Here is a 27,507-nt window from a genome sequence, read left to right on the forward strand (position 1 = left end):
CCCTCTTCCAACAACACAAGAGAAGACTCTCTACATGGACATCACCAGATGGTCAACACCGAAATCAGACTGATTATATTCTTTGCAGCCAAAGATGGAGAAGCTCTATACAGTCAGCAAAAACAAAGACCAGGAGCTGACTGTGGCTAGGACCATGAACTCCTTATTGCCAAATTCAGACTTAAATTGAATAAAGTAGGGAAAACCACTAGACCATTCAGGTATGACCCTAAATCAAATCCCTTATGATTATACAGTGGAAGTGAGAAATAGATTTAAGGGACTAGATCTGATAGATAGAGTGCCTGATGAACTATGGAATAAGGTTCGTGACATTGTACAGGAGATAGAGATCAAGACCATCCTCTTGGAAAAGAAATGCAAAAAAGCAAAATGGCTGTCTTGGGAGGCCTTACAAATAGCTGTGAAAAGAAGAGAAGCAAAAAGCAAAGGAGAAAAGGAAAGATATAAACATCTGAATGCAGAGTTCCAAAGAATAGCAAGAAGAGATAAGAAAGCCTTCTTCAGCGATCAATGCAAAGAAATAGAGGAAAACATCAGAATGGGAAAGACTAGAGATCGCTTCAAGAAAATCAGAGATACCAAAGGAACATTTCAGGCAAAGATGGGCTCAATAAAGGACAGAAATGGTATGGACCTAACAGAAGCAGAAGATATTAAGAAGAGATGGCAAGAATACACAGAAGAACAGTACAAAAAAGATCTTCACGACCCAGATAATCACGATGGTGTGATCACTGGCCTAGAGCCAGACATCTTGGAATGTGAAGTCAACTGGGCCTTAGAAAGCATCACTACGAACAAAGCTAGTGGAGGTGATAGAATTCCAGTTGAGCTATTTCAAATCCTGAAAGATGATGCTGTGAAAATGCTGCACTCAAAATGCCAGCAAATTTGGAAAACTCAGCAGTGGCCACAGGACTGGAAAAGGTCAGTTTTCATTCCAATCCCAAAGCAAGGCAATGCCAAAGAATGCTCAAACTACTGCATAATTGCACTCATCTCACACTCTAGTAAAGTAATGCTCAAAATTCTCCAAGCCAGGCTTCAGCAATATGTGAACCATGAACTTCCTGATGTTCAAGCTGGTTTTAGAAAAGGCAGAGAAACCAGAGATCAAATTGCCAACATCCGCTGGATCATAGAAAAAGTAAGAGAGTTCCAGAAAAACATCTATTTCTGCTTTATTGACTATGCCAAAGCCTTTGACTGTGTGGATCACAATAAACTGTGGGAAATTCTGAAAGAGATGGGAATACCAGACCACCTGATCTGCCTCTTCAGAAATCTGTATGCAGGTCAGAAAGCAACAGTTAGAACTGGACATGAAACAACGGACTGGTTCCAAATAGGAAAAGGAGTATGTCAAGGCTGTATATTGTCACCCTGCTTATTTAACTTCTATGCAGAGTACATCATGAGAAACGCTGGGCTGGAAGAAACACAAGCTGGAATCAAGACTGCCGGGAGAAATATCAATCACCTCAGGTATGCAGATGACACCACCCTTATGGCAGAAAGTGAAGAGGAACTCAAAAGCCTCTTGATGAAAGTGAAAGAGGAGAGTGAAAAAGTGGGTTTAAAGCTCAACATTCAGAAAACGAAGATCATGGCATCTGGTCCCATCACTTCATGGGAAATAGATGGGGAAACAGTGTCAGACTTTATTTTTGGGGGCTCCAAAATCACTGCAGATGGTGACTGCAGCCATGAAATTAAAAGACGCTTACTCCTTGGAAGGAAAGTTATGACCAACCTAGATAACTTATTGAAAAGCAGAGACATTACTTTGCCAACAAAGTTCCGTCTAGTCAAGGCTATGGTTTTTCCTGTGGTCATGTATGGATGTGAGAGTTGGACTGTGAAGAAAGCTGAATGCCGAAGAATTGATGCTTTTGAACTGTGGTGTTGGAGAAGACTCTTGAGAGCCCTTGGACTGCAAGGAGATCCAACCAGTCCATTCTGAAGGAGATCAGCCCTGGGATTTCTTTGGAAGGAATGATGCTGAAGCTGAAACTCCAGTACTTTGGCCACCTGATGCGAAGAGTCGACTCATTGGAAAAGAATCTGATGCTGGGAGGGATTGTGGGCAGGAGGAGAAGGGGACGACAGAGGATGAGATGGCTGGATGGCATCACTGACTGGATGGACGTGAGTCTGGGTGAACTCCAGGAGTTGGTGTTGGATAGGGAGGCCTGGTGTGCTGCGATTCATGGGGTAGCAAAGAGTCGGACACGACTGAGCGACACATCTGATCTGATCTGATCTGAATGGCACCCCACTCCAGTACTCTTGCCTCGAAAATCCCATGGGCAGAGGAGCCTGGTAGGCTGCAGTCCATGGGGTCGCTAAGAGTCGGACACGACTGAGCGACTTCACTTCCACTTTTCACTTTCGTGCATTGGAGAAGGAAATGGCAACCCACTCCAGTATTCTTGCCTGGAGAATCCCAGGGACAGTGGAGCCTGGTGGGCTTCCGTCAATGGGGTCGCACAGAGTCGGACACGACTGAAGTGACTTAGCAGCGGCAACAGGTTTATCATAGCTTTTCTTCCAAGGAGCAAGAGTCTCTTGATTTCATGGCTGCAGTCACCATCCACAGTGGTTTTGGAGCCCAAGAAAATAAAGTCTTCTACTATTTTCATTGTTCCCCCATCTATTTGCCATTAAGTGATGAGATTAAATGAATGAAATTTTGCTAGGCAGTGAAAGCGGAGCAAGCCTTGGCAACAGACAGCTTCTCGGGGAGGATGGAATGTCCATCCATGTCAAAGCCCAAAGCCCAATCAAGCCACCCGCTCAGCTTCGGCTTTGTATTGAACTGTGCGAATTGAAAACGGCAGAGCAGGCAGCGCCCTGAACAAACCAGAAAAACAGCCTTCTGCAGTGCTCCTGAGCTCACAGCTGGGAATGCCTGTGGCGCCTGGAGGGAGCGAGGCGCGCTTGCCCCGCGCTCAAGGCAGCGGCCTGCCCGCCCCGCCCCGTCGGACCCCGCCTACTACCCGAGGCCTCCCCGCCCGGGGGTGGAGTGAGTAGCTCGCTAGGCCTCTTTGGACTCTGCACCCGCGGGTGTATGCGTACTGCTTCCTGGCGGGCTGTTTAGTCCCCCTCTGCCGGTTCATGGAGGGGGCCAGTCCCCCATCTCCAGGAGATGAGCTGGAGCTCTCGGTGATCCAAGGGCAGCCAGGCGAGCAGACGCCTCTCAACGGAGCCGTCCAGGGCATCGTTTCTTTAGCCGAGGAGCCCTGCCCAGTCCAGGTAAGGTCTCCTTGGCTCTGGCCGCTGTTATCCTGGCTCTAAGCCAGGCTGCAGGCCGGGACCCGGGTGTGGCAGGACACAGTTTCAGGTTTCCAGGCAGCTCCTGGGGCGCAGCCTACCCCAGCGTCCGTGGTGCGCTCTGGAAAGTTCTGAATGGAGCAGACATCGAAATGCCCTCCAGCCTGAGCCTTCCCTCGGATCCCTCCGACTCAGGGAAATTAAAGAGTTTTATCTGGGAACTGTGTGCTCTTCTCTTCAGAGAGAGAATCATCAGAGGTAGAGGTGGTTTTGAAAAATTTTTTAACTTTCAAAAATCCACACCCCCCACACCCCGGTGCAAAGAATTAGAAATGATAACTGGAGTCCTCTTTTCTTGAGAATCTCTTAGCCTTCCTTTTCTATACTGCCTTGCCACTTGTTCCCCTACCACTCCCCGACCCCCAGCCTTCACCCACTGCCCACTATCATCCATCTTTGCTAACCATCCCCTGGGTCCACACTTTATGTCTTCGCCCAGTCTGGCCATTTGGTTTCGCAGAAAGAGATGTAGGGGAGAAGGGAGAAAAAGGCAAGAGAAGGAAATGGTAACCCACTCCAGTATTCTTGTCTGGAGAATCCCACGGACAGAGGAACCTGGCCGGCTGCAGTCCGAGGGGTCGCAAAGAATCTGCTACTGAAGCGACTTAGCACTTAGCACAGAGGACTGGGGTGGGGGTGGGGGTGGAGTGAACTTGCCTTGCTTAACTCAGTTTCCAGGTTCGTGTCTCAAAGAACTAGACTATGATCATTTGCTTTGGCCTCATTTCAGTTTCTGAGAAAGTCGCTGGTGATGTTTAGACAGAACTCGTTTCTGATTCAGCCCTAACAGTGACAGGAAACTTATTCATTCTCATCAAATGCTTGTAAAACAGCAGAGACTTTGAATTCTACCTTCTGATTAACTCTTCAAACTGGCTTGATGTTTACTAGGTATATGGACCTCCCCATGTATATACATATGCTTCCAACCTGACCTTTCTGGGTCCCTCTCCTCCACTCCTATTTCTTTGACTGTTCAGCTGTTAATTTAAGGGGTAAACAGGAAATTCAGAAGTTGAAAGCATTGCTTTTACCTTCTTCTTGATTCCTGGAAATAATGTAAAGTCTGCTTTTATAGGTACCCTGGAGAGTAATTTGGTACTTTATATTTGAATGAAAGATGAATGCCATAGGACAATGAATGTTGAAGAAAGATGATTTGATCTCTGTGTATGTGGTTGTAATGGCGGACTTGCTTGGGTGGACTTGTATGGGTCCTCCAAGGCAGTGTCAGGGAGTGGGAATTGGGAGTACTTGCCTTGTGTTGGGTAGACCCAGGAACCCCAGGGACTGCATGGTTTGGGACTGAATCCAGACTTCTGAGTTCTGGTGACACCTTCCCTACTAAAAGGTGTGTCCCGAGGCAAGAAACTAAGGTCTACGTTTTCTTTTCCCAGCTGTCAACTGACGGTAACGTAATGTGGCCAACCAGTCTTCTCTGTGAGCCTGGGAATTCACATTGAAGACAGTGGAGGAGCCGGACATATATAGGGTGTCAGTATTTTATTATCATTTAGTACCTACTTGGTAGAGATTGCTCTTTCATATTTTAATTACTTCCTTGTTAGCCAGGTGTATACAGATATCTGAGACTTCCTTGTGAACTAGCTTTGTAAGTCACTGAATAGGAAAGCTGTGTGAGGAACAGAATGGTGTGCAGATGAGGGTTACATCAGCATTTGGAGAACATTCTAGAAATGCTTGAAGAGGAAAAACTTTAGAAAAGAGAAAAAAATCCTCATCTAATGTGTTGATCATTCTCTTCGCTTCCATAGCATCAGTGGAAGTGTATTTTAAATTGAAAAGTCAACAAATGTAGCATAAGCATGAGATACAGACTTTTAAGAATTTGGTGTATTCAGTTCAGTTCAGTTCAGTCCCTCAGTCGTGTCTGACTCTTTGCTACCCCATGAATCGCAGCATGCCAAGCCTCCCTGTCCATCACCAACTCCCGGAGTTCACCCAGACTCACGTCCATCGAGTCAGTGATGCCATCCAGCCATCTCATCCTCTGTCATCCCCTTCTCCTTCTGCCCCCAATCCATCCCTCCCAGCATCAGAGTCTTTTCCAATGAGTCAACTCTTCGCATGAGGTGGCCAAAGTACTGGAGTTTCAGCTTCAGCATCATTCTTTCCAAAGAAATCCCAGGGCTGATCTCCTTCAGAATGGACTGGTTGGATCTCCTTGCAGTCCAAGGGACTCTCAAGAGTCTTCTCCAACACCACAGTTCAAAAGCATCAATTCTTCGGCGTTCAGCTTTCTTCACAGTCCAACTCTCACATCCATACATGATCACAGGAAAAACCATAGCCTTGACTAGACGAACCTTTGTTGGCAAAGTAATGTCTCTGCTTTTGAATATGCTATCTAGGTTGGTCATAACTTTTCTTCCAAGGAGTAAGCGTCTTTTAATTTCATGGCTGCAGTCACCATCTGCAGTGATTTTGGAACCCAGGAAAATAAAGTCTGACACTCTTTCCCCATCTGTTTCCCAAGAAGTGATGGGACCAGATGCCATGATCTTCGTTTTCTGAATGTTGAGCTTTAAGCCAGCTTTTTCACTCTCCACTTGCACTTTCATCAAGAGGCTTTTGAGTTCCTTTTCACTTTCTCCCGTAAGGGTGGTGTCATCTGCATATCTGAGGTGATTGATATTTCTCCTGGCAATCTTGATTCCAGCTTGTGCTTCTTCCAGCCCAGTGTTTCTCATGATGTACTCTGCATATAAGTTAAATAAGCAGGGTGACAATATACAGCCTTAACGTACTCCTTTTCCTATTTGGAACCAGTCTGTTGTTCCATTCCAGTTCTAACTGTTGCTTCCTGACCTGTATACAGATTTCTGAAGAGGCAGATCAGGTGGTCTGGTATTCCCATCTCTTTCAGAATTTCCCACAGTTTATTGTGATCCACACAGTCAAAGGCTTTGGCATAGTCAATAAAGCAGAAATAGATGTTTTTCTGGAACTCTCTTACTTTTTCCATGATCCAACAGATGTTGGCAATTTGATCTCTGGTTCCTCTGCCTTTTCTAAAACCAGCTTGAACATCAGGAAGTTCATGGTTCACATATTGCTGAAGCCTGGCTTGGAGAATTTTGAGCATTACTTTACTAGAGTGTGAGATGAGTGCAATTATGCAGTAGTTTGAGCATTCTTTGGCATTGCCTTTCTTTGGGATTGGAAAGAAAACTGACCTTTTCCAGTCCTGTGGCCACTGCTGAGTTTTCCTAATTTGCTGGCATTTTGAGTGCAGCACTTTCACAGCATCATCTTTCAGGATTTGGAATAGCTCAACTGGAATTCTATCACCTCCACTAGCTTTGTTCGTAGTAATGCTTTCTAAGACCCAGTTGACTTCACATTCCAAGATGTCTGGCTCTAGGTCAGTGATCACACCATCATGATTATCTGGGTCGTGAAGATCTATACTGTATGTTAAGATTTCCAGTTTTGAAATGTAGCATGTGTTTTTATTAACCATATGTTTTGTACCTATCATGTGTCAAATACTTCTGCTACATAAATGCATTTAATTAGCACAACTAACTTTATTCTGATTTGACAAAGAGTGAAGAACTTGAGGCTCAGAGAATTTACCAAAATACTGAAGTTTGTTGGCTCTGAGATTGAACTCAGGCCTTTTAGGATTCAAACTTATGCTGGTTTTGTTGATTTATTTTATATGTGTGCATATATATGGAGAAGGCAATGGCACCCCACTCCAGGACTCTTTTGGAAATCCCATGGACAGAGGAGCCTGGTAGGCTGCAGTCCATGGGGTTGTTGAGGGTCAGACACGACTGAGTGACTTCACTTTCACTTTTCACTTTCATGCATTGGAGAAGGAAATGGCAACCCACTCCAGTGTTCTTGCCTGGAGAATCCCAAGGACGGGGGAGCCTGGTGGGCTGCCGTCTATGGGGTCGCACAGAGTCGGACACGACTGAAGCAACTTAGCAGCAGCAGCAGCAGCAGCAGCAGCAGCATATATATGAAAAGTAAAAGTGTTAGTCTCTCAGTCTTGTCCGACTCTTTGCAACCCCGTGGACTGTAGCCCACCAGACTTCTCTGTCCATGGGATTCTCCAGGCAAGAATATTGGAATGGGTAGCCATTCTCTTCTCCAGGGATCTTCCTGACCCAGGGATGGAACCTGGATCTCCTGCATTGTAGGTAGATTCTTTACTATCTGAGCCACCAGGGAAGCATATATGTGTGTATGTGTGTGTGTGTGTGTGTGTATGTGTGTATATACATATATAAAAAATATGTACATCTAATTTGAATATATAAACATAATCACATAATTTATATTCATTTGTGTATAACTGCCTAGATTATATACTATTAGTGATTCTGTAAATGATGGAACATAGGTGAAATACGAAGAGTTGAGTGGTGTATCAGGACTGATGAGGGAGTTACAGGCAGATGGGTAGATCGGTGAGGAGCAGGGAACAGTTTGGGCATCACTGGGAAGAAGACATCCCATATCATGGAGTATCTTCCTACCTGGAAGGGATATCTGAGGGGGTATTCAAGGGTCATGGGAAGAAGTTCTTTCCCTTTCTTAATTTGGGTTAGGAAACTGAAGGAAAAATTGTAAGCCATTGAACTTCACTTTGCCTACTGTCAGTGTAAATAGGGCAGTGTAGTTGGGTCAAAACTGGAAAAGCCATCAGGGATAATTGAGCCAGACTAGCTTTTTTTTTTTTAAATCAATTATTTATTTGCCTGTGCCTAGTCTTAGTTGTGACACGTGGGATTTTTGATCTTCATTGCAGCATATGAGATCTTCAGTTGCAGCCTGTGGGATTTGGTTTCCTGACCAGGGATCGAACCCGGGCCGGCTGTGTTTAAAACATGGAATCTTAGCCACTGAAGAACCACCAAGGAAGTCCCAAGACTAGTTTTCTTTTATGGTTTATTACATGGACTCTGACCTCAGTTTTTAAACAGAAGTCCCAGAGACATTTTTAAGGATAGTAGCCTCATGATAATAATAACTATTTATTCAGTACATGGAGAGTTTTGAGGTGGGCAAGGCAGATTTGAATAAGTTGGATAAAAATTAGCCTATTGCCACGTGTTGTTTAGAATTTAGGACTAGGATCAACTGGCTCTTTTGTGCTTCAGTCAACAAGTAGATTACGCCCCACAATGAACATTAAAGTATAGATTTTACTGTGTGCTAAGAAAATTTACCCGTCATCAATATAATATCTGGGCTTCCCTGGTGGCTCAGTGGTAAAGAATCTGCCTGCAATGCAGGAGCTGCAGGAGACATGGGTTTGATTCCTGGGTTGGGAATATCCCCTGAAGGAGGAAATGGCTACGCACTCCAGGATTCTGCCTGGAGAATCCCATGGATGGAGGAGCCTGGTGGGCTACAGTATATAGCATTGCAGAGTTGGACCTGACTGAAAAGACTGAGCATGCACACGTATAATATCTGCTCCTCTTTGAGCCAAAGAGAAGAAAAGCCTTTTGTATCCAAGAGCTATGTAGTCCTGCTATTGTTGCAGGACCGTATGTCATGTATTTGAACCTTATCTGAAGAGGGATGTGAAAATCTGGGGAAATAGGCAAAGGAAAATCACAAAAATTCTTGGGCCATATACTTCAATCATAGAATGTAAGATGCAGTTTGTAAAAATCTTTGAAAGTCACTCTGGAGAAAAAACTTCCTGTGGCCTCTCCTCATGACCTAGAATTTGGGCACGAGGGACTAAAGAAGGCAGTGAAGGAGGCAGTGTGTTTTCATGACCCAGTGTGTGCAAGTAGCGCACATCTTTTGTGTCAGAGGCTCTGTACCCTCAAGGTCCAGTGGAATCCCCTGGGGGCACTTCTAAAAAGAATTCTTGGGTTGACTGTAATGTAGAGACAGCCGAGAAGCCCTGTACTCGGTTGTCTTGTATGTGGCTAACTGACCGTTTTACTATGACTTAAAGGATGTGAAGATGAGTCATTCAAAGGATAGTGGTCTCTGCCTTGGAGCTGACAGCAGGCAGGTGAAGGGGGTTGCATGTAGGACGGCTGTGATGGGCTGGACTGGAAGAGGCATTTCCTACAGAGGAGGGCTGTGTAATTCTGAGGCGAGTTCACCCAGGAAATGAGAATATTGGTTTCATCAAACCACTAGGGTCCTGGTTGTGGTCTCTAGGGGACAGCATATATGAAGGCCAAAAGACCAGAGAGGTATATGACCCTCATTCTCTGGCTCATTTGAGACTCCAGGCCATTTCGTGTAGGGCCACCCAAGATGGTCATGGTGGAGAGTTCTGACAAAATGTGGTCTGCTGGAGAAGGGAATGGCAAACCACTTCAGTATTCTTGCCTTGAGAATCCCATGAACAGTATGAAAAGGCAAAAAGATAGGACACTGAAAGATGAACGCCCCAGGTTGGTAGGTGCCCAATATGCTACTGGAGATCAGTGGAGAAATAACTCCAGAAAGAATGAAGAGATGGAGCCAAAGCAAAAACAACACCCAGTTGTGAATGTGACTTGTGATGGAAGTAAAGTCTGATGCTGTAAAGAGCAATACTGCATAGGAACCTGGAATGTTCCTAGTCCATGAATCTAGTCATGTTCATGGTTCATGGTTCATGGTCCATGAATCAAGGCAAATCCTAGTCCATGAACCTAGTCATGTTCATGGTCCATGAATCAAGGCAAATTGGAAGTGGTCAAACAGGAGATGGCAAGAGTGAATGTCGACATTCTAGGAATCAGTGAACTAAAATGGACTGGAATGGGTGAATTTAACTCAGATGGCCATTATATCTACTACTGTGGGCAGGAATCCCTTAGAAGAAATAGGGTAGGCATCTGAGTCAACGAAAGAGTCCAAAATGCAGTACTTGGATGCAATCTCAAAAATGACAGAATGATCTCTGCTCGTTTCCAAGGCAAACCATTCAATATCACAGTAATCCAAGTCTATTCTCCGGCCAGTAATGCTGAAGAAGCTGAAGTTGAATGGTTCTATGAAGACCTACAAGACCTTCTAGAACTAACACCCAAAAAAGATGTCCTCTTTATTATAGGGGGCTGGAATGCAAAAGTAGGAAGTCAAGAAACACCTGGAGTAACAGGCAAATTTGGCCTTGGAGTACAAAAAATGAGCAGGTCAAAGGCTAACAGAATTTTCCCAAGAGAACACACTGGTCATAGCAAACATCTTCCAACAACACAAGAGAAGACTCTACACATGGACATCACCAGACAGCCAATACCAAAATCAGATTGGTTATATTCTTTGCAACCAAAGAGGGAGAAACTCTATACAGTCAGCAAAAACAAGACCAGGAGCTGACTGTGGCTCAGATCATGAACTCCTTATTGCCACATTCAGACTTAAGTTGAAAGAAAGTAGGGAAAAGCACTAGACCATTCAGGTATGACCTAAATCAAATCCCTTACAATTACACAGTGGAAGTGACAAATAGATTCGAGGGATTAGATCTGATAGGCAGAGTGCCTGAAGAACTATGGACAGATTTTGTGACATTGTACAGGAGGCCCGAATCAAGACCATTCCCAAGAAGAATAAATGCAAAAAGGTAAAATGTTTGTCTGAGGAGGCCTTACAAATAGCTGTGAAAAGAAGAGAAGCAAAAGGCAAAGGAGAAAAGGAAAGATATAAGCATCTGGATGTAGAGTTCCAAAGAATAGCAAGGAGAAATAAGAAAGCCTTTTTCAATGATCATTGCAAAGAAATAGAGGAAAACAATAGAATGGGAAAGACTAGAGATCTCTTCAAGAAAATTAGAGATAGTAAGGGAACATTTCATGCAAATATGGGCACATAAAGGACAGAAACGGTATGGGCCTAACAGAAGCAGAAGATATTAAGAAGAGGTGGCAAGAATACACAGAAGAACTACACAAAAAAGATCCTCATGACCCAGATAATCACGAAGGTGTGATCACTCACCTAGAGCCAGACGTCCTGGAATTCAAAGTTGGGTGGGCCTTAGGAAGCATCACTATGAATAAAGCTAGTGGAGGTGATGGAATCCCAGTTGAGCTATTTCAAATCCTAAAAGGTGATGCTGTGAAAGTGCTGCACTCAATATGCCAGCAAATTTGGAAAACTCAGCAGTGGTCACTGGACTGGAAAAGATCAGTTTTCATTCCAATCCCAAAGAAAGGCAATGCCAAAGAATGTTCAAACTACTGCACAATTGCACTCATCTCACATGCTAACAAAGTAATACTCAAAATTCTCCAACTCGGGCTTCAACAGTATGTGAAACCTGAACTTCCAGATGTTCCAGCTGAATTTAGAAATGGCAGAGGAACCATAGATCAAATTGCCAACATCTGTTGTATCATCGAAAAAGCAAGAGAGTTCCAGAAAAATGTCTACTTCTGCTTTATTGACTATTCCAAAGCCTTTGACTGTGGATCACAACAAACTGTGGAAAATTCTTCAAGAGATGGGAATACCAACCCACCTGACCTGTCTCCTGAGAAATCTGTATGCAGGTCAGGAAGCAACAGTTAGAACTGTACATGGAACAGCTGACTGGTTTCAAATCGGGAAAGGAGTACATCAAGGCTGTATATTGTCACCCTGCTTATTTAACTTATATGCAGAGTATATCATGTGAAATGCCGAGCTGGAGGAAGTACAAGCTGAAATCAAGATTGCCGGGAGAAATATCAATAACCTCAGATATACAGATGGCACCACCCTTATGGCAGAAAGCAAAGAAGAACTAAAGAGCCTTTTGATGAAAGTGAAAGAGGAGAGTGAAAAAGTTGGCTTGAAACTCAACATTCAGAAAATATGATCATGGCATCTGGTCCCATCACTTCATGGCAAAGAGATGGGGAAACAATGGAAACAGTGAGAGACTAATTTTTTCAGGCTCCAAAATCACTGCAGATGGTACCTGCAGCCGTGAAATTAAAACACGCTTGCTCCTTGGAATAAAGCTATGACCAACCTAGACAGCATATTCAAAAGCAGAGACATTACTTTGCCAACAAAAGTCTCTCTAGTCAAAGCTATGGTTTTTCCAGTAGTCATGTATGGATGTGAGAGTTGGACTATAAAGAAAGCTGAGCTCTGAAAAATTGATGCTTTTGAACTTGGTGTTGTAGAAGACTCTTGAGAGTCCCTTGGACTACAAAGGGATCCAATCCTAAAAGAAATCAGTCCTGAATGTTCATTAGAAGGACTGATGCTGAAGCTGAAACTCCAATAATTTGGCCACCTGATGTGAAAAACTGGCTCACTTGAAAAGCCCCTGATACTGGGAAATTTTGAAGGTAGCAGGAGAAAGGGACAACAGAGGATGAGATAGTTGGATGGTATCACCGACTCGATGGACATGAGTTTGAGTAAGCTCCAGGAGTTGATGATGGACAGGGATGCCTGGCGTGTTACAGTCCATGGGGTCACAAAAAGTTGGATACAACTGAGCGACTGAACTGAACTGAACTGACTTGTGGTCCCTGCTGTCTCATGAGAACTAAAAATGTGTCTCAGGACCTCTGTTAACAGGAAGATAGGTTTCTATCCTGAGAAGTTCAAGGCTTCTTGTATTGGGGTCCTCTTTGCCATGTGCCTTGTTGAGCCCCTAGCCTTGGTGACCTTGGAGCAGTGCTCAGGCTTCAGGTGAGAGTGAGAGGTGCTTACGCTCGGACTCCAGACACCCTTACCTCAAAGAGAGTTTGCCTCTGTCTAGATGTTGCTGGGACCTTTACGCCATCCCCTCACCACACATCACCTGAAGGGCCAGTGCACGCAGGGGCTCCAAAGTGTGACCTCTACTCTAGAACTTTTCAAAGTACATTTTCAATATTTGGGGCACCCATTGTAACTCAGGAACACACATTTATTAACTGCGTCTTACCTGTATGAGTTGTGGGATATAAGAACAGGGGAATTTTAAGAGCCACTCCTCACTCTGGGTGGTTTCACTTTCCCTACGTAAATAAGGCCAGTATCTATTTACATTTGGACCTGAAACCAGACAAGGCAGGTGATGGCCACAGCAGATGAGCTGTGTGGACAGCTCATATACTGGGTGCTCTCTGAGGGAAGCCTGGTAGGGAGGCCTCCACAAAAGGGAGAGATTTTACCTGGTTTCCAGAGGGCAGGAGGCTCCAGACCAGGGCCCCCCACCCACCTCTGGTAAAGCAGTTGATTCACGTTGGGAGATTTACATTTTCAAACTGGGGCTGCCCATTTCCCCTATAATCTGTGCCTAGGTGTGTGTTGTTTAAATTCCCCTTCAGAAGATTCTGAGGGCTGGGACCCACTCAGTAAGAAAAACGGAATTGTCCTTATGTGGACAGTTTTCTTTCCTGATGGCTCCCGCTAAAGTCACCACGGGAGAGAAAGTTAACAAGGCATCAATTCAGGAAGTGCCTGCTGCTGCTTGGTGGGAAGGTGAACACTCAGTGTAACCCACTGGCTCCCATGTTGAGAGCCAATGTCAAGTGCGCTCAGGGGTGCCAAAGCGCGACCTCCACTCTGCCCTTGTTTAGCATATGCTTCGTCTGCATGATCTCTAGGTTTACAACATTCCTGTGGGCCAGATTTATTACTCACATGTTTTACAGTTGTGAACCTTGGGGCCAGTGAGTTTCAGCAAGTAGTTTGCTGATAGTCACCCTGCCTTTAAGTGGTGTAACTGGGATTGGGATCCAGATCCAGATCCACATTTTTTATCCATCATATTCTATTGTTTCCCATGGTTTTCATGTAGGACACACGAGAAGAGGAATGGGACCTTTTAGGGGTTAGCTACAGTACTGAGAGAGAAAGCTGGGTGCACACGTAAGCTGGAGCTCCACACACTGATGCGGGGAGGCTGTGGACTAGAGAGAGAGCGCCTGCGCGGGGCAGTGACACTCAGCCAGGATACAACCCCAACCTGGCCAACCTCTCCCAAACTGCTTCTTCGAAGTGGGCTTATCTTTGTTCCTTTGTAGGTGTTATGGTCTCCTCGGGCTGCCATGACAGAACACCACAGGGCAGGTGGCTTAATCAACAGAAATTAATGTTCTCACAGTCCAGGAGACTGGATGTCCCAGATCAGGGTGCCAGCGTGGTTGGTTTCTGGTGAGAGCTCTCTTCCTGGCAGTAGAAGGCCACCTTCTCAGCATATCGTCCCATGTCCTTTTCTTGGTGCATGTTCACAGAGGGAGAGAGAGACAGTGTGAGTTCTCTGGTATCTCTTCTTATAAGGACACTGCGTGGTGTGTGTACGTGCTAAGTCACTTCAGTCGTGTCCGACTCTTTGCGACCCTATGGACTATAGGCCACCAGGCTGTTCTGTCCATGGGATTCTCCAGGTAGGAATACTGGAGTGAGTTATCATGCCCTCCTCCAGGGGATCTTCTCCACCCAGGGACTGAAACAGCATCTGCTATGTCTCCTGGATCGGCAGGTTCTTTACCACTAGTGCCACCTGGGAAGCCCCATAAGGACACTAATCCCACCCTTAGAACTTCATTCTCTATTATTTCTTTACCAGGCCCATGTCCAAATACAGCCACACTGGGGTGGTGGGTAAGGTGGTTTAGGATATCAACATATGAATCCTGGGATAAAACCATTAAATCCATAAGGGTAGGTAAAATGAGTTTCCTCCAGCTGTCTTCAAGATTTTTTGTCTGTTTGGATTTTAGCAATTTTAATATTTGTCTAGGTACAGTTTGTTTGTTTTCCCTAAGTTTGGACTCTTAAGTTTCTTAAGTATGTCGTTTTGTGCCCATCTGTAGTCTTAGGATGTTTTACCCAGTATTTCTTCAAATATTTTATCTGCCCTCAGTTTTTTATTCTCCCTCTGGGATTCCAGTTATCTTTGGACTGGGTTGTTTAATACTGTCCCACAGTTCTTCATTGCTCTGTTATTTATCACTCTTTTCTCTTTGGTTTTCACTTTATGTAATTTCTATTATCCTAACTTCAAGTTAGGGCTTCCCTTGTGGCTCAGTAGTAAAGAATCCACCTGCCAATGCAGGAGACAAGGGTTCAATCCCTGGGTTGGGAAGATTCCCTGGAGAAGGAAATGGCAACCCATTCCAGTATTCTTGCCGGTGAAATCCCAAGGCCAGAGGAGCCTGGAGGGCTACAGTCCATGGGGTTGAAGAAGAATAGGACACTAATTAGCAGCTAAGTAACAACACCAACACCTCCCTTGCAGGGCTGTATAGATAAGTGAAATGGTGTTCTGTAGACCATAGCCCTTGTAATTATTTATTTTGACCCCACCCTCTGCATCACTGAACACATTGCAGGCTTATTTCCTGGTGTTCCTTCCTTATTACATAGAGTCTGGGCCACAGCAGTAGGTTCTTAGCTTTTTCTTGGTGTAAACTATACATTCAGTTCAGTTCAGTTCAGTTGCTCAGTCCAACTCTTTGCAACCCTATGAATCGCAGCACGCCAGGCCTCCCTGTTCATCACCAACTCCCGGAGTTCACTCAGACTCATGTCCATCGAGTCAGTGATGCCATCCAGCCATCTCATCCTCTGTCATCCCCTTCTCCTCCTGCCCTCAATCCCTCCCAGCATCAGAGTCTTTTCCAATGAGTCAACTCTTCGCATGAGGTGGCCAAAGTACTGGAGTTTCAGCTTCAGCATCATTCTCTCCAAAGAAATCTCAGGGCTGATCTCCTTCAGAATGGACTGGTTGGATCTCCTTGCAGTCCAAGGGACTCTCAAGAGTCTTCTCCAACACCACAGTTCAAAAGCATCAATTCTTCGGTGCTCAGCTTTCTTCACAGTCCAACTCTCACATCCATACATGACCACTGGAAAAACCATAGCTTTGACTAGATGGACCTTTGTTGCAAAGTAATGTCTCTGCTTTTCAATATGCTATCTAGTTATGCTATCATAACTTTTCTTCCAAGGAGTCAGATAAGATCAGATCAGATCAGTCGCTCAGTCGTGTCCAACTCTTTGCAACCCCATGAATCACAGCACGCCAGGCCTCCCTGTCCATCACCAACTCCCGGAGTTCACTCAGACTCATGTCCATCGAGTCAGTGATGCCATCCAGCCATCTCATCCTCTGTTGTCCCCTTCTCCTCTTGCCCCCAATCCCTCCCAGCATCAGAGTCCTTCCCAATGAGTCAACTCTTCGCATGAGGTGGCCAAAGTACTGGAGTTTCAGCTTCAGCATCATTCCTTCCAAAGAAATCCCAGGGCTGATCTCCTTCAGAATGGACTGGTTGGATCTCCTTGCAGTCCAAGGGACTCTCAAGAGTCTTCTCCAACACCACAGTTCAAAAGCATCAGTTCTTCGGCACTCAGCCTTCTTCACAGTCCAACTCTCACATCCATACATAACCACAGGAAAAACCATAGCCTTGACTAGATGGACCTTTGTTGGCAAAGTAATGTCTCTGCTTTTGAATACACTATCTAGGTTGGTCATAACTTTCCTTCCAAGGAGTAAGCGTCTTTTAATTTCATGGCTGCAGTCACCATCTGCAGTGATTCTGGAGCCCTGAAAAATAAAGTCTGACACTGTTTCCACTATTTCCCCATCTATTTCCCATGAAGTGATGGGACCGGATGCTATGATCTTCGTTTTCTGAATGTTGAGCTTTAAGCCAACTTTTTCACTCTCCACTTTCACCTTCATCAAGAGGCTTTTTAATTCCTCTTCACTTTCTCCCATAAGGGTGGTGTCATCTGCATATCTGAGGTGATTGATATTTCTCCTGGCAATCTTGATTCCAGCTTGTGTTTCTTCCAGTCCAGCGTTTCTCATGATGTACTCTGCATATAAGTTAAATAAACAGGGTGACAATATACAGCCTTGACATACTCCTTTTCCTATTTGGAACCAGTCTGTTGTTCCATGTCCAGTTCTAACTGTTGCTTCTTGACCTGCATACAAATTTCTCAAGAGGCAGATCAGGTGGTCTGGTATTCTCTTTCAGAATTTTGATCCACACGGTCAAAGGCTTTGGCATAGTCAGTAAAGCAGAAATAGATTTTTTCTGGAACTCTCTTGCTTTTTCCATGATCCAGCAGATGTTGGCAATTTGATCTCTGGTTTCTCTGCCTTTTCTAAATCCAGCTTGAACATCAGGAAGTTCATGGTTCACATATTGCTGAAGCCTGGCTGGGAGAATTTTAAGCATTAATTTACTATCCTGTGAGATGAGTGCAATTGTGCGGTAGTTTGAGCATTTTTGGCATTGCCTTTCTTTGGGATTGGAATGAAAACTGACCTTTTCCAGTCCTGTGGCCACCGCTGAGTTTTCCAAATTTGCTGGGATATTGAGTGCAGCACTTTCACAGCATCATCTTTCAGGATTTGGAATAGCTCAACTGGAATTCTATCACCTCCACTAGCTTTGTTCCAAGGAGTAAGCATCTTTTAATTATTTTTCTCTTAATCTTCTACTCAGCTTTGTGTACCAAAAATCTTCAGTGGGTTCCCAGTACAGACCAAATTAAGTCTACACCACTCTGGAAGCATTCAAGATGCTTCAGGGATGCTCCAACCTTTCATTCTCTCCAATCTTAACTGTCGTTACTTGCCTCTGAAACCTGCATTCCCATCAGATGAATCTTTTAGCCAATTTCATTATGAATCAATGCTGAGGATGTTCTTTCCTGGGTTTGGAATGCCTTTCTCTGTTCATCTTTCAAAATCTTGCCTGTTCTTCCCACCTCAGAGTCCCCAGAGCATGTTCTCCTTAACTTCTTTATGACGTTCCATCTGTTCTTTTGTGAACTTGACTCAGTAGAGTGAAGTTCCTTGAGATCAGGATCCTGCTGCCTTCATTTCTGTGTCACTGGCCCATAGTAAGCATTAAAAAATGTTTCTTGAAACCAAATGACTGCATCACAGTCTTCCTCTGCTTTCCAGGCTAACAAGGAAAGCCCTTGGAGCTCCTGTAATAAGAAGTTGATTGGAAAGTGCAAACTCTGGATGGTCCTTGCCTCTGTTTTCCTGAGTTTCATTCTAGTCATCATCATAAGCTTATGTCTAACTGGAGGTAAGAGAGTTTTAAATGTGACTAAGTTGATGTATTTTAAGAACTTATGTAATGCTTATGACTTAAATGCTGAAATCGAAGATGTACTCACTGCTACTTCACCACTATAATATGAATTTAAAACTGCTTTGGGGTATGTTGTATAGATGGGCGATATACATGATTTTTGCTTTTTTTTTTTTTTTTTACTTTTGGTTTGTTTGTTTGTTTTATAAACTCTGGTAGAAATATGGGGACCATTGTTTTGCCCTAAACTCTATGCACTGGATGTTGAAGATTTCTCAAAAATTTTAATTTACTTAAACATAAATTGATATTTTATTGTATCTTACACATGTGTGTTTGAAAATTTTTTAAAATAATTTACTTAGTAAAGATAATTATTATAAAGGGTTATTATTGTATAAAGCCAACTTTATCTGATATACCTGGCACATCATTGTAATGATAAAATGATGAATAACGTATTTGAAAGCATTTTAAAAACTATAGAAGCATGTATCTATTAGCTGTCATCTTAACTTCTTTTAGAAATCACTATGTTTGTGTTTATGGGTGTGCAAAATAAAAACTCATATGGTGCTGGTGTTGCCTATGTATTCTACATATATTATCTCATTTTATCTTGTATTCTGAATATGAAAATAGTACATGTTCAGTTACCCATAAAGCCCATCCATATTATTAGTATTTTGTTACACTTTTCTCTAGTCTTTTTCTTACCTGCATTTTAAGGATAATTTGAGGTCAGTTTTTTTTTTTTTATAATTTTGTGGCTTAACTTTAAGATTTTAATGTTACATTGCAATCATTTTGACAATTCATTAAAAGTTATGTGTGAACATATATATATATATATATTTTAAATTACTGCATGATGTACTCTTCCACACTTTTAAAAAGTCTTTTGCTGCTGCTGCTGCTGCTGCTAAGTTGCTTCAGTCGTGTCCAACTGTGTGTGACCCCATAGACGGCAGCCCACCAGGCTCCCCCATCCCTGGGATTCTCCAGGCAAGAACACTGGAGTGGGTTGCCATTTCCTTCTCCAATGCATGAAAGTGAAAAGTGAAAGTGAAGTCGCTCAGTCGACCCCATGGACTTCAGCCTACCAGGCTCCTCCATCCATGGGATTTTCCAGGCAAGAGTAGCGGAGTGGGTTGCCATTGCCTTCTCCGAAAAAGTCTTTTAGGTAGTTGCTATTATTTTTTTTTTATGATTATTAGTATTAAGATTTTTATGATGACAAATATAGCACCCCCTAGTGGGCAATCATTTCTGTTTCAAAAAAGAAAATGCTTTCATTTCTATGTAGGGATGGTTGCAGGCTGCAGGGGTGTGAAGGGGCTCTTCTGAAGCAGGGATACTCAATGATTTCTGTTTCAAAAAAAGAAAGAAGAAAAATGCTTTGATTTGTGTGTAGGGGTGGTTGCAGGCTGCAGCGGTGTGAGGGGGCTCTTTTGAAGTGGGCATACTCACTCTGAAGTGGATCATGAGAGTGATCTGGTCACCACAGGATTAAGGTTGAGCCGGGCTGTCCATAGCAAACCCAGTCACAGAATGCGAGCAAGAATGGCGGCCCCTGAGTTTCTCCAGAGGGGGCCCTGGGAATTCTCCTAAGGGCCTGCATTCGTTATTCACCTCCTGTTCCACCTTGTCCCAACCCTTTCATCTCCTGTCTCAAGGTATTATGGTGCTTGAAGGAATAGGAAAACTCTGATGAGGTGTGCCATCCTCCAGCATGTGAGCCTCCCAGGCGGCCACCATGTCTGCTTAGTAACTTAGGGCAGTGTTTAGGTGGGATGCTGTGGCTTTGTGGCCACAGACTGGTCCTGAGTAGGGAGAAGCTGATAAGGGGTGCCACTGCCCCTCCTCCATCACACTGAGGACAGTAGGTTTAGTGTGAGTGTTGGTACTACCTCTTCCATCAACTCCCACGTGTAGATGTTGAAACTGAACTGAGTCACACAATCTTATCCTGTCACAACCAGCCAGTGCTGGCCTGAAAGTTGGCTGATCTATCTGCCAGCATCGGGCGCCTGTAACAGAGGATGATACCACAGATCTGGTTGGTTTGATATTCAGGATTCTAAAGCCCTGGACCCAGGCACTTCCCTGGTGGTCCAGTGGCTAAGACTCCATGCATGAGTTTGATCTGTGGTCGGGGAACTAAGATCCCACCAAGTGTGTGGACAAAAAAGAAAACAGCCAAACCCCCAAAGACTCAAGAACCAAGAGCTGTCTTCAATTCTCAGAGAGTCACTTGACTTCAAATCATGAAGAACAACCTGCAGAGGAAAGGATTCCATCTCCCTCCACAGTTTCTCAGGGGACATGAGAGTTTACAGGATCAGATTTAGGGATGAACTTTTTCTTAACACTTGTGGTGCAAACTTTCTTTTTAATTTGGTTATAAAATTGTTTAAAAGTGTTGATGCTCCAAGAGATTTTCAAACTTTTACTTTTTTTAAATCAGGGAAATACTTTTACTTTACTTGGCACCTGAACTTTCAAGGGTTTGGGCCTGTGGGGAGAGTCTAGTGTGGGTGGTGGGGGGTACGGTAGGTAAGAAGAAGGAAGGACAGGACTCCCTCTGGGCTTCCCAGCCTCACCCAGAGCAGCTCTGTGGGTGTGTCTGGGATGATAGTCGGCAATAATCAGCCATTGTTCAAGTGCCAGGCCCACTGATATGAATCGAGTGTTGATAGAACCTCTTGGCACTCTGTGGAAAATGCTGCCATCTGGGGAAAGGGCCATTGGGAAAGTCGAAGGCTGTGCCTTCATAAGTGAATGTGGGAGGGGCAATATATGGGTAAGGGGGAAAGAAATCCAAACTTTTAGGTATAAAATAAGCTACAGGGATATATTGTACAAAATGGGGAATGTAGCCGGTATTTTATAATGACTATGAATGGAGTATAACCTTTAAAAATTGTGAATCACTATATTGTACTCTTGATAGTTCAGTTGGTAAAGAATCCACCTGCAATGCAGGAGACCCTGGTTTGATTCCTGGGTTGGGAAGATCCACGGGAGAAGGGATAGGCTACCCACTCCACTATTCTTGGGCTTCCCTTGTGGATCAGCTGGTAAAGAATCCACCGGCAATGCAGGAGACCTGGGTTCGATCCCTGGGCTGGGAAGATGCCCTGGAGAAGGGAAAGGCTATCCACTCCAGTATTCTGGCCTGGAGAATTCCATGGACTGTATAGTCCATGGGGTCACAAAGAGTCGGACACGACTGAGCAACCTTCACTTTTGCTTCACTTTCTTTTCATAACTTATATAATATTGTATGGCAACTATGCTTCAATATATATGTAAAAGGAATGAGTATACATTTGTTAGAAAGTGATGCTGTCTCTTCATTTGGAAGTGAAGTTTCTCAGGACCTTGTTTGCCATTCCTCCCGCCTCCTTACTCTACTGTCTCGGGGCTCTGCAGTCCCCAGACTGAGTCTCAGAGATGAAGATGATAATAGCCATGGAGCTGGAGTGGACAAAGAGGGGGCATTAATTGTATCCCAGTGTGGAAGGGTATCCAATTCTAGGGAGGGGACAATAGGGTACCCAGAATGAGATGCCTGGGGGAGCTGTATCTTGTCACTGACATTGATAGGAATGGCTATGATGTGGTGATAATACAAGCAGACCATCCTGTGGTCAGTTGCATTATTATTAATTCTGTACAGACCGTGCACCCCTTCTTGCCTGCACCTGGAATAACCTGTCCCCCTACTCTGCCCTTGGTATGCCACTGAAGTGATGGAAAGTTAGGATCACAGCTCAGCTTAAGGCATTGACGCTGGGCTGTGTCCATACTGTGGAGCAGAGGCTAACACTCCTCCAGGCTCACAGAGACAATGAAACTTTATCATTATTATTATTATTTCTTTTTGAGACCTTCTTAAAATGGACAATTTTGGGGTGGGGGCATAGCTCAGAGAATCCTTGTTGAATCTAGAGGCTAGTTTTGTCCCACCTCTTAAAAAAAAAATATTGATGGATTCTCTTTCTCCCTAAGGAATTATAAATTCCTTGTTGTGAAGAGTAAAGGCGGTGGGGGTGGGGGGTGGGAGGGGAAGCTTTCATCTCTGTCTCCCTCACTTCCTCTCTCTAAGTCCTTTCCTGTCTGGATAATTTGAAGAATCAGTTAAGCATCCTCAAGGACTCTGCTTTCTTTACTAATCTATCCCAACCAGGCAGAGGAAAGATCCTAGGAACACCTTAACTAGTGAAACCCTTCCTTGGTTTGGGCAAAAATATTTTAAATGTTACAGACTGCAAACTGTGATGAGTAGGTAGATGCTTAGAAATGTGATTGAAAGGTGACCATTTTTAATAGTTAAGAAATGCTTATGTGATGTCTCCCAGCTCTCTTACCAGATCTTGGGAATAAGAACCGCATCTTACAACATCACACAGTCCTGGTGGATAAACAGGTCGCACAGATTGCTCCCTGGTATAGGGTGACTTTGGGAAAATCCTAGGCAGACAGCAAGGTCCTTGGGAGCAGGAACTTCACAGTCCAGGACCTTGAAATTTCTCTGCATTTTCCCCTGCTTCTCTTTCCCTCATGTATCATATGATCCTCTGCCTTCCTAAGACCAACCTCTTCACCTGTGCTCTCCATGGAGTCCTCTCCAGCTTCTTCCGACCTGTGGACTTCCAGATATTGCACGCCCTCTCTAAAAGTATCCTCTTGGGCCTCTTCAAATGTGCTCATAGTCTCTCCTTCAGAGCAGTCTTCCATCAGCATCTTGCTACTTCATTTAGATATTTTTCTCTATTTTTTCACTGGCAAACTTCTAGAAAGAGAGATCTGTACTCCTAAACCACTGTATCCATTGGTCCCAAATTCTCTTCCTAAGGTCAATAGCAAGTGTCTGATGATGAAGGCCAGTGGTCTTTCTCCCTCCCCCTCTCCGCCCTATTTGCAGCTGCCAGGTCTCTCAGCTGTGTTGTACTCTTCCGGGCCTTCAGAACTCCCAGACTTTATTTCTGCCTTTGGCCTCCGTGTTGTGGTTGCAGGAGGCGTATCTTCAGGTTTCTGACTTTTCTCATTCGTTCTTTCCCTTGAGAAGTTTGTTTAGTCCCAGGGCAGCGGCCATCCCCACCTTGGAGATGACTCCAAGAAGTTCATGCACATGTTTTTCCTGAGTTTTAGTCACGCTCTTTGCTGGAGTTCTCTACCTGGAAATAACTATCACCCTCTTTATCATTATTCATCTGAAACTACTATTTGTGGGAATCCCCTTCTTCACCCTTCATATTTTCATGGTGAATCATTAAGCTAGGTTTATATCATCCAATTGTGTAACTTTAGGCAAATTCTTCAATGTTCTTGGCCTCAGTTTCCTCATTTGTAAAATATAAGTGATTTCTGAATCTGTGTCTATAAATGTACCCTGATCCTCCTACTTAACTAGCTCAATTGACCTAAGCAAATTGTGCCTTTTTTCTAAGAATGTCTTCATTTTAAAATGAAAACATGAATATTTAATTCATAAGGTTGACTGGAGGATTACATGAGGTTAACAACTACAAGTACATAGCAGGATGTCTGTGTATAACTCTTAATATAGCAGCTATTATTCTTGCTGTTACCCACGCTTGATTCTTTGGAACATTATTCTCCTGTTATCCACACTTGATTCTTTGAAACATTTTTGAATTCTTCTTCCCTCCTATTGCTAGATAATGACTAGATCTTATCAATCATTCCTTGGTAGTGTCTTGATAGTAACTTTCAACATTGACTACCCACCTACTTCTGGGCTCCCCGCTGGATATGGTGGTTCTTACCTTTACCATCACCTACAGTGTAGGCATTGGTATTTCTGTTGAGCAAACTGCTTCAGAGATTTAAATGACTTAAGTCACATGGCTTGTGCCTGGCTGAGGTGGAATTCAAACTAAGTCTGGCTACCTTTACAGTCAGCTCTGTTTCCACCATCCTGGTCTTTCTCTTCCCTCTCCTCACTGCTGTCAATTGAAATCTTCCTTCCTCTTCTCACTGCTGTCAACTGAAATCTGTCTTTCCTATTCTTGTGTCCAGTGGCTTCTTTACCTCCAATCTGCCCAGTTCCATTTCATCCCGTCACCAACAGATTTTTCCCTGTCTCCTTCCTGGGAGACATTTAACAACTTCCGTTATCTCTTGAAGACATCTGGCATTTAAGGCCTCCCTCTCTGGGCTCATTTCTTATATTTCTTCCAAAGAGCTATTTTTGTGTATTCCCAATGTACTTTTGTATGTACTATGATTTTTAAAAGACATTTTCTCTACCTGGAAATACTGCCCAGATTAAATCTCAACAATGGACATGAACTTGGGCAAACTTTGGGAGATGGTGAGGGACAAAGAGGCCTGGCATGCTGCAATCCACAGAGTCACAAAGAGTTGGACACAACTGGGCCACTGAACAACAACAGCAATGTACTTTGTGTATGTACTATGATTTTTAAAAGACATTTTCTCTATCTGGAAACACTGCCCAGATTAAATCTCATTAATAACATAAAGATTCTGCTAACTGGGTGAGCCTGTTGTGGCTGTTGTTACTATTTTAACAAACACAACTCTTTAGCTAGTTCTTGTACAGAGTCATTATTCAGAAAATACAAGGTATTACAGTACAGCTATTATTGGAGACCTCTTTTTGATCTCAGCATTTCTTAATAGAAGGCATCCAAATTGGAAAAGTAAAACTGTCACTGTTTGCAGATGATATGATACTATACTCAGAAAATCCTAAACACAATACCAGAAAACTACTAGAGCTCATTCATGAATTTGGTAAAGTTATTGGATGCAAAATTAATATGCAAAAATCTGTTGCATTTCTATACACTATCAAAGAAAGATCAGAAAGATAAATTAAGGACACAATCACATTTACTTTCGTACCAAAAAGAATAAAATACCTTGGAATAAACCTACCTAAGGAGGTGAAAGACCCTTACTCTGAAAACTGTAAAACGCTGATGAAAGAAATCAAAGAACACACAAACAGATGGAAGGATGTACCGTGTTCTTGGATTAGAAGAATCAATATTGTCAAAGTGACCATACTGTCCAACACAGTCTACAGATTCACTGCAATCCCTTTCAAATTACCAATGACATTTTTCACAGAACTAGAACAAAAGTTTTTTAAGTTTTTGTGGAAACAGGAAAGACCCTGAATAGTCAAAGCAACCTTGGGAAAGGAAGAAGGAACTGGAGGAATCAGGCTCCCTGTCTTTTGAAGCTATACTCATCAAAACAGTATTGTACTGGCACAAAAACAGAAATATAGATCAATGGAACAGGACAGAAAGCCAGAAATAAACCCATGCAGTTATGGTCAATTAGCCTATGGCAAAGGAGGCAAGTATATACAATGGTGAACTTGGCATTTCTTAGTGCCCTTGAGTTCAGCAGTTCTGTGACTCCTGTAGCCATTCTCTGGCATCCCTATTCTTTTCTGAGGTAATGATATCTACTCTGGAAATGCACATGGTGGGTGTAGAGCTCAAAGATCCCCAATGCAGCCTTATTTATAACTTTGGAAAGCTGAAAACATTAAATTATTTTAGGACAATAATGTAGCCATTAAAATAATCTTTGCAAGGAATTTTGAACACATGGGAAATGCCTTTTGATATGTTAATAACAGCAACAAAAGAATCAAGCAGATAAGCAGTGAGGGCTGCTGCTGCTGCTAAGTCACTTCAGTCGTGTCCGACTCTGTGCGACCCCATAGACGGCAGCCCACCAGGCTCCTCTGTCCCTGGGATTCTCCAGGCAAGAACACTGGAGTGGGTTGCCATTTCCTTCTCCAATGCATGAAAGTGAAAAGTGAAAGTGAAGTTGCTCAGTCGTGCCCGACTCTTTGCGACCCCATGGACTGCAGCCTTCCAGGCTCCTCTGTCCATGAGATTTTCCAGGCAAGAGTAGTGGAGTGGGGTGCCATTGCCTTCTCCGAAGCAATGAGGGCAGCAAACAATAAAAAGCAATATACAAATTACCTTTTCATTAAGACCTCAAATATATCAAATATAGGGGGAGACCTTTTGATTAAAGAATTATTAGTAATTTTTTTTGGCTTTGCTGCAGTTTTCTATACTTTGCAAGTTTTCTGCTTTGAGGCCATAAGCCTTTTTTTTTTTTTGACTGGTGGTTTGTGGGATCCTAGTTCCCTGACCAGGGATTGAATGCAGGACCACAGCAGTGGAAGTGCCGAGTCTTAACCAGTGGATCACCAGGAAATTCCTGAGGGCATAACTTTTTATTCTCAAACAAAATAACATGATGACTTACAACAAATAATGATGCAGGGATAATTCCCTGTGTTGGGGTCCCCAGGATTATTCCCAGATTCATTGATTTGCTGATAAGACTCATGATACTCAGCATATATTGTAAAGGTGATTATGATTTATTACAGCTAAAGGATATAAAGCAAAATAGAGAGGAAACCAGGGGAAAACTTCCAAGAATCCTCGCCCAGTGCAGTCACACAGAATGCACTTAATTCCTCCAGCAATGAATTGTGACAACAACATGTGAAGTCTTGTCCACCAAGGAAGCTCATTAGAGATTCAGTTTATATTGGGATTGGTCACATGGGCAGGCTCTGCCTGGCACCTACTAAAACCCCAGACTCCCAGAAGGAAAGGAGAGGCTCAGCATGCTGTTTCTGTAAACAGTTGGGGCACAGCTAGCCACTCTTATCAGGGAAAGTGGGAATTCTATGGAAATCCAAGTTCCAGATTCCAGTAAGGGGTCAACCTTGCACCGGCCTTGCCAAGGCTGGCAGCCTCCGACCTGCTCTATTAACTCTTCTGCAACTTCCCTTGATCCTTGTGGCTCACGCTTCAGACTTCCCCAGGGAATAAGGACCTGGATTCTTACTTGCCTCATAAACCCAGAATCGATGCCACGGTGGCCTTTGCAAAGTCCAGTAAAGAGACTGATAATGTTATGTTTGAGGCACGGGATTACAGAGAAGTCCATGGCCCACAAACGCCTGCTTCCTCCCACCCACGCTTTTCTCAGGGTTGGAGAGGTGGTCCCCAAGTGGTGCTGGCAGGGAGCCAGGGCAGCTTAATGAGTACCAGTGTGCCAGCTTCAGGTTCCTGGCTGCCGACTTTGTGTGTTTTTCCTTTGGCTCTAACTA

General features: G+C 43.7%; 1 protein-coding gene across 1 annotated transcript in view; it reads left to right on the forward strand.

Moving 5' to 3' along the window:
• The first annotated feature begins 2,891 nt into the window (after positions 1 to 2,891).
• C1H3orf52 (chromosome 1 C3orf52 homolog) overlaps positions 2,892 to 27,507 on the forward strand; it is a 41,582-nt gene continuing 16,966 nt past the window's right edge. Inside the window, exons 1-2 of the mRNA XM_006046555.3 lie at positions 2,892 to 3,279; positions 18,218 to 18,347. Of these exons, the coding sequence (XP_006046617.1) occupies positions 3,142 to 3,279; positions 18,218 to 18,347 (268 nt within the window). The 5' untranslated portion in view covers positions 2,892 to 3,141. The remainder of the gene's footprint in view (positions 3,280 to 18,217; positions 18,348 to 27,507) is intronic.

Source organism: Bubalus bubalis, chromosome 1 (assembly GCF_019923935.1).
Source record: "Bubalus bubalis isolate 160015118507 breed Murrah chromosome 1, NDDB_SH_1, whole genome shotgun sequence".
Classification (NCBI taxonomy): Eukaryota; Metazoa; Chordata; class Mammalia; order Artiodactyla; family Bovidae; genus Bubalus; species Bubalus bubalis.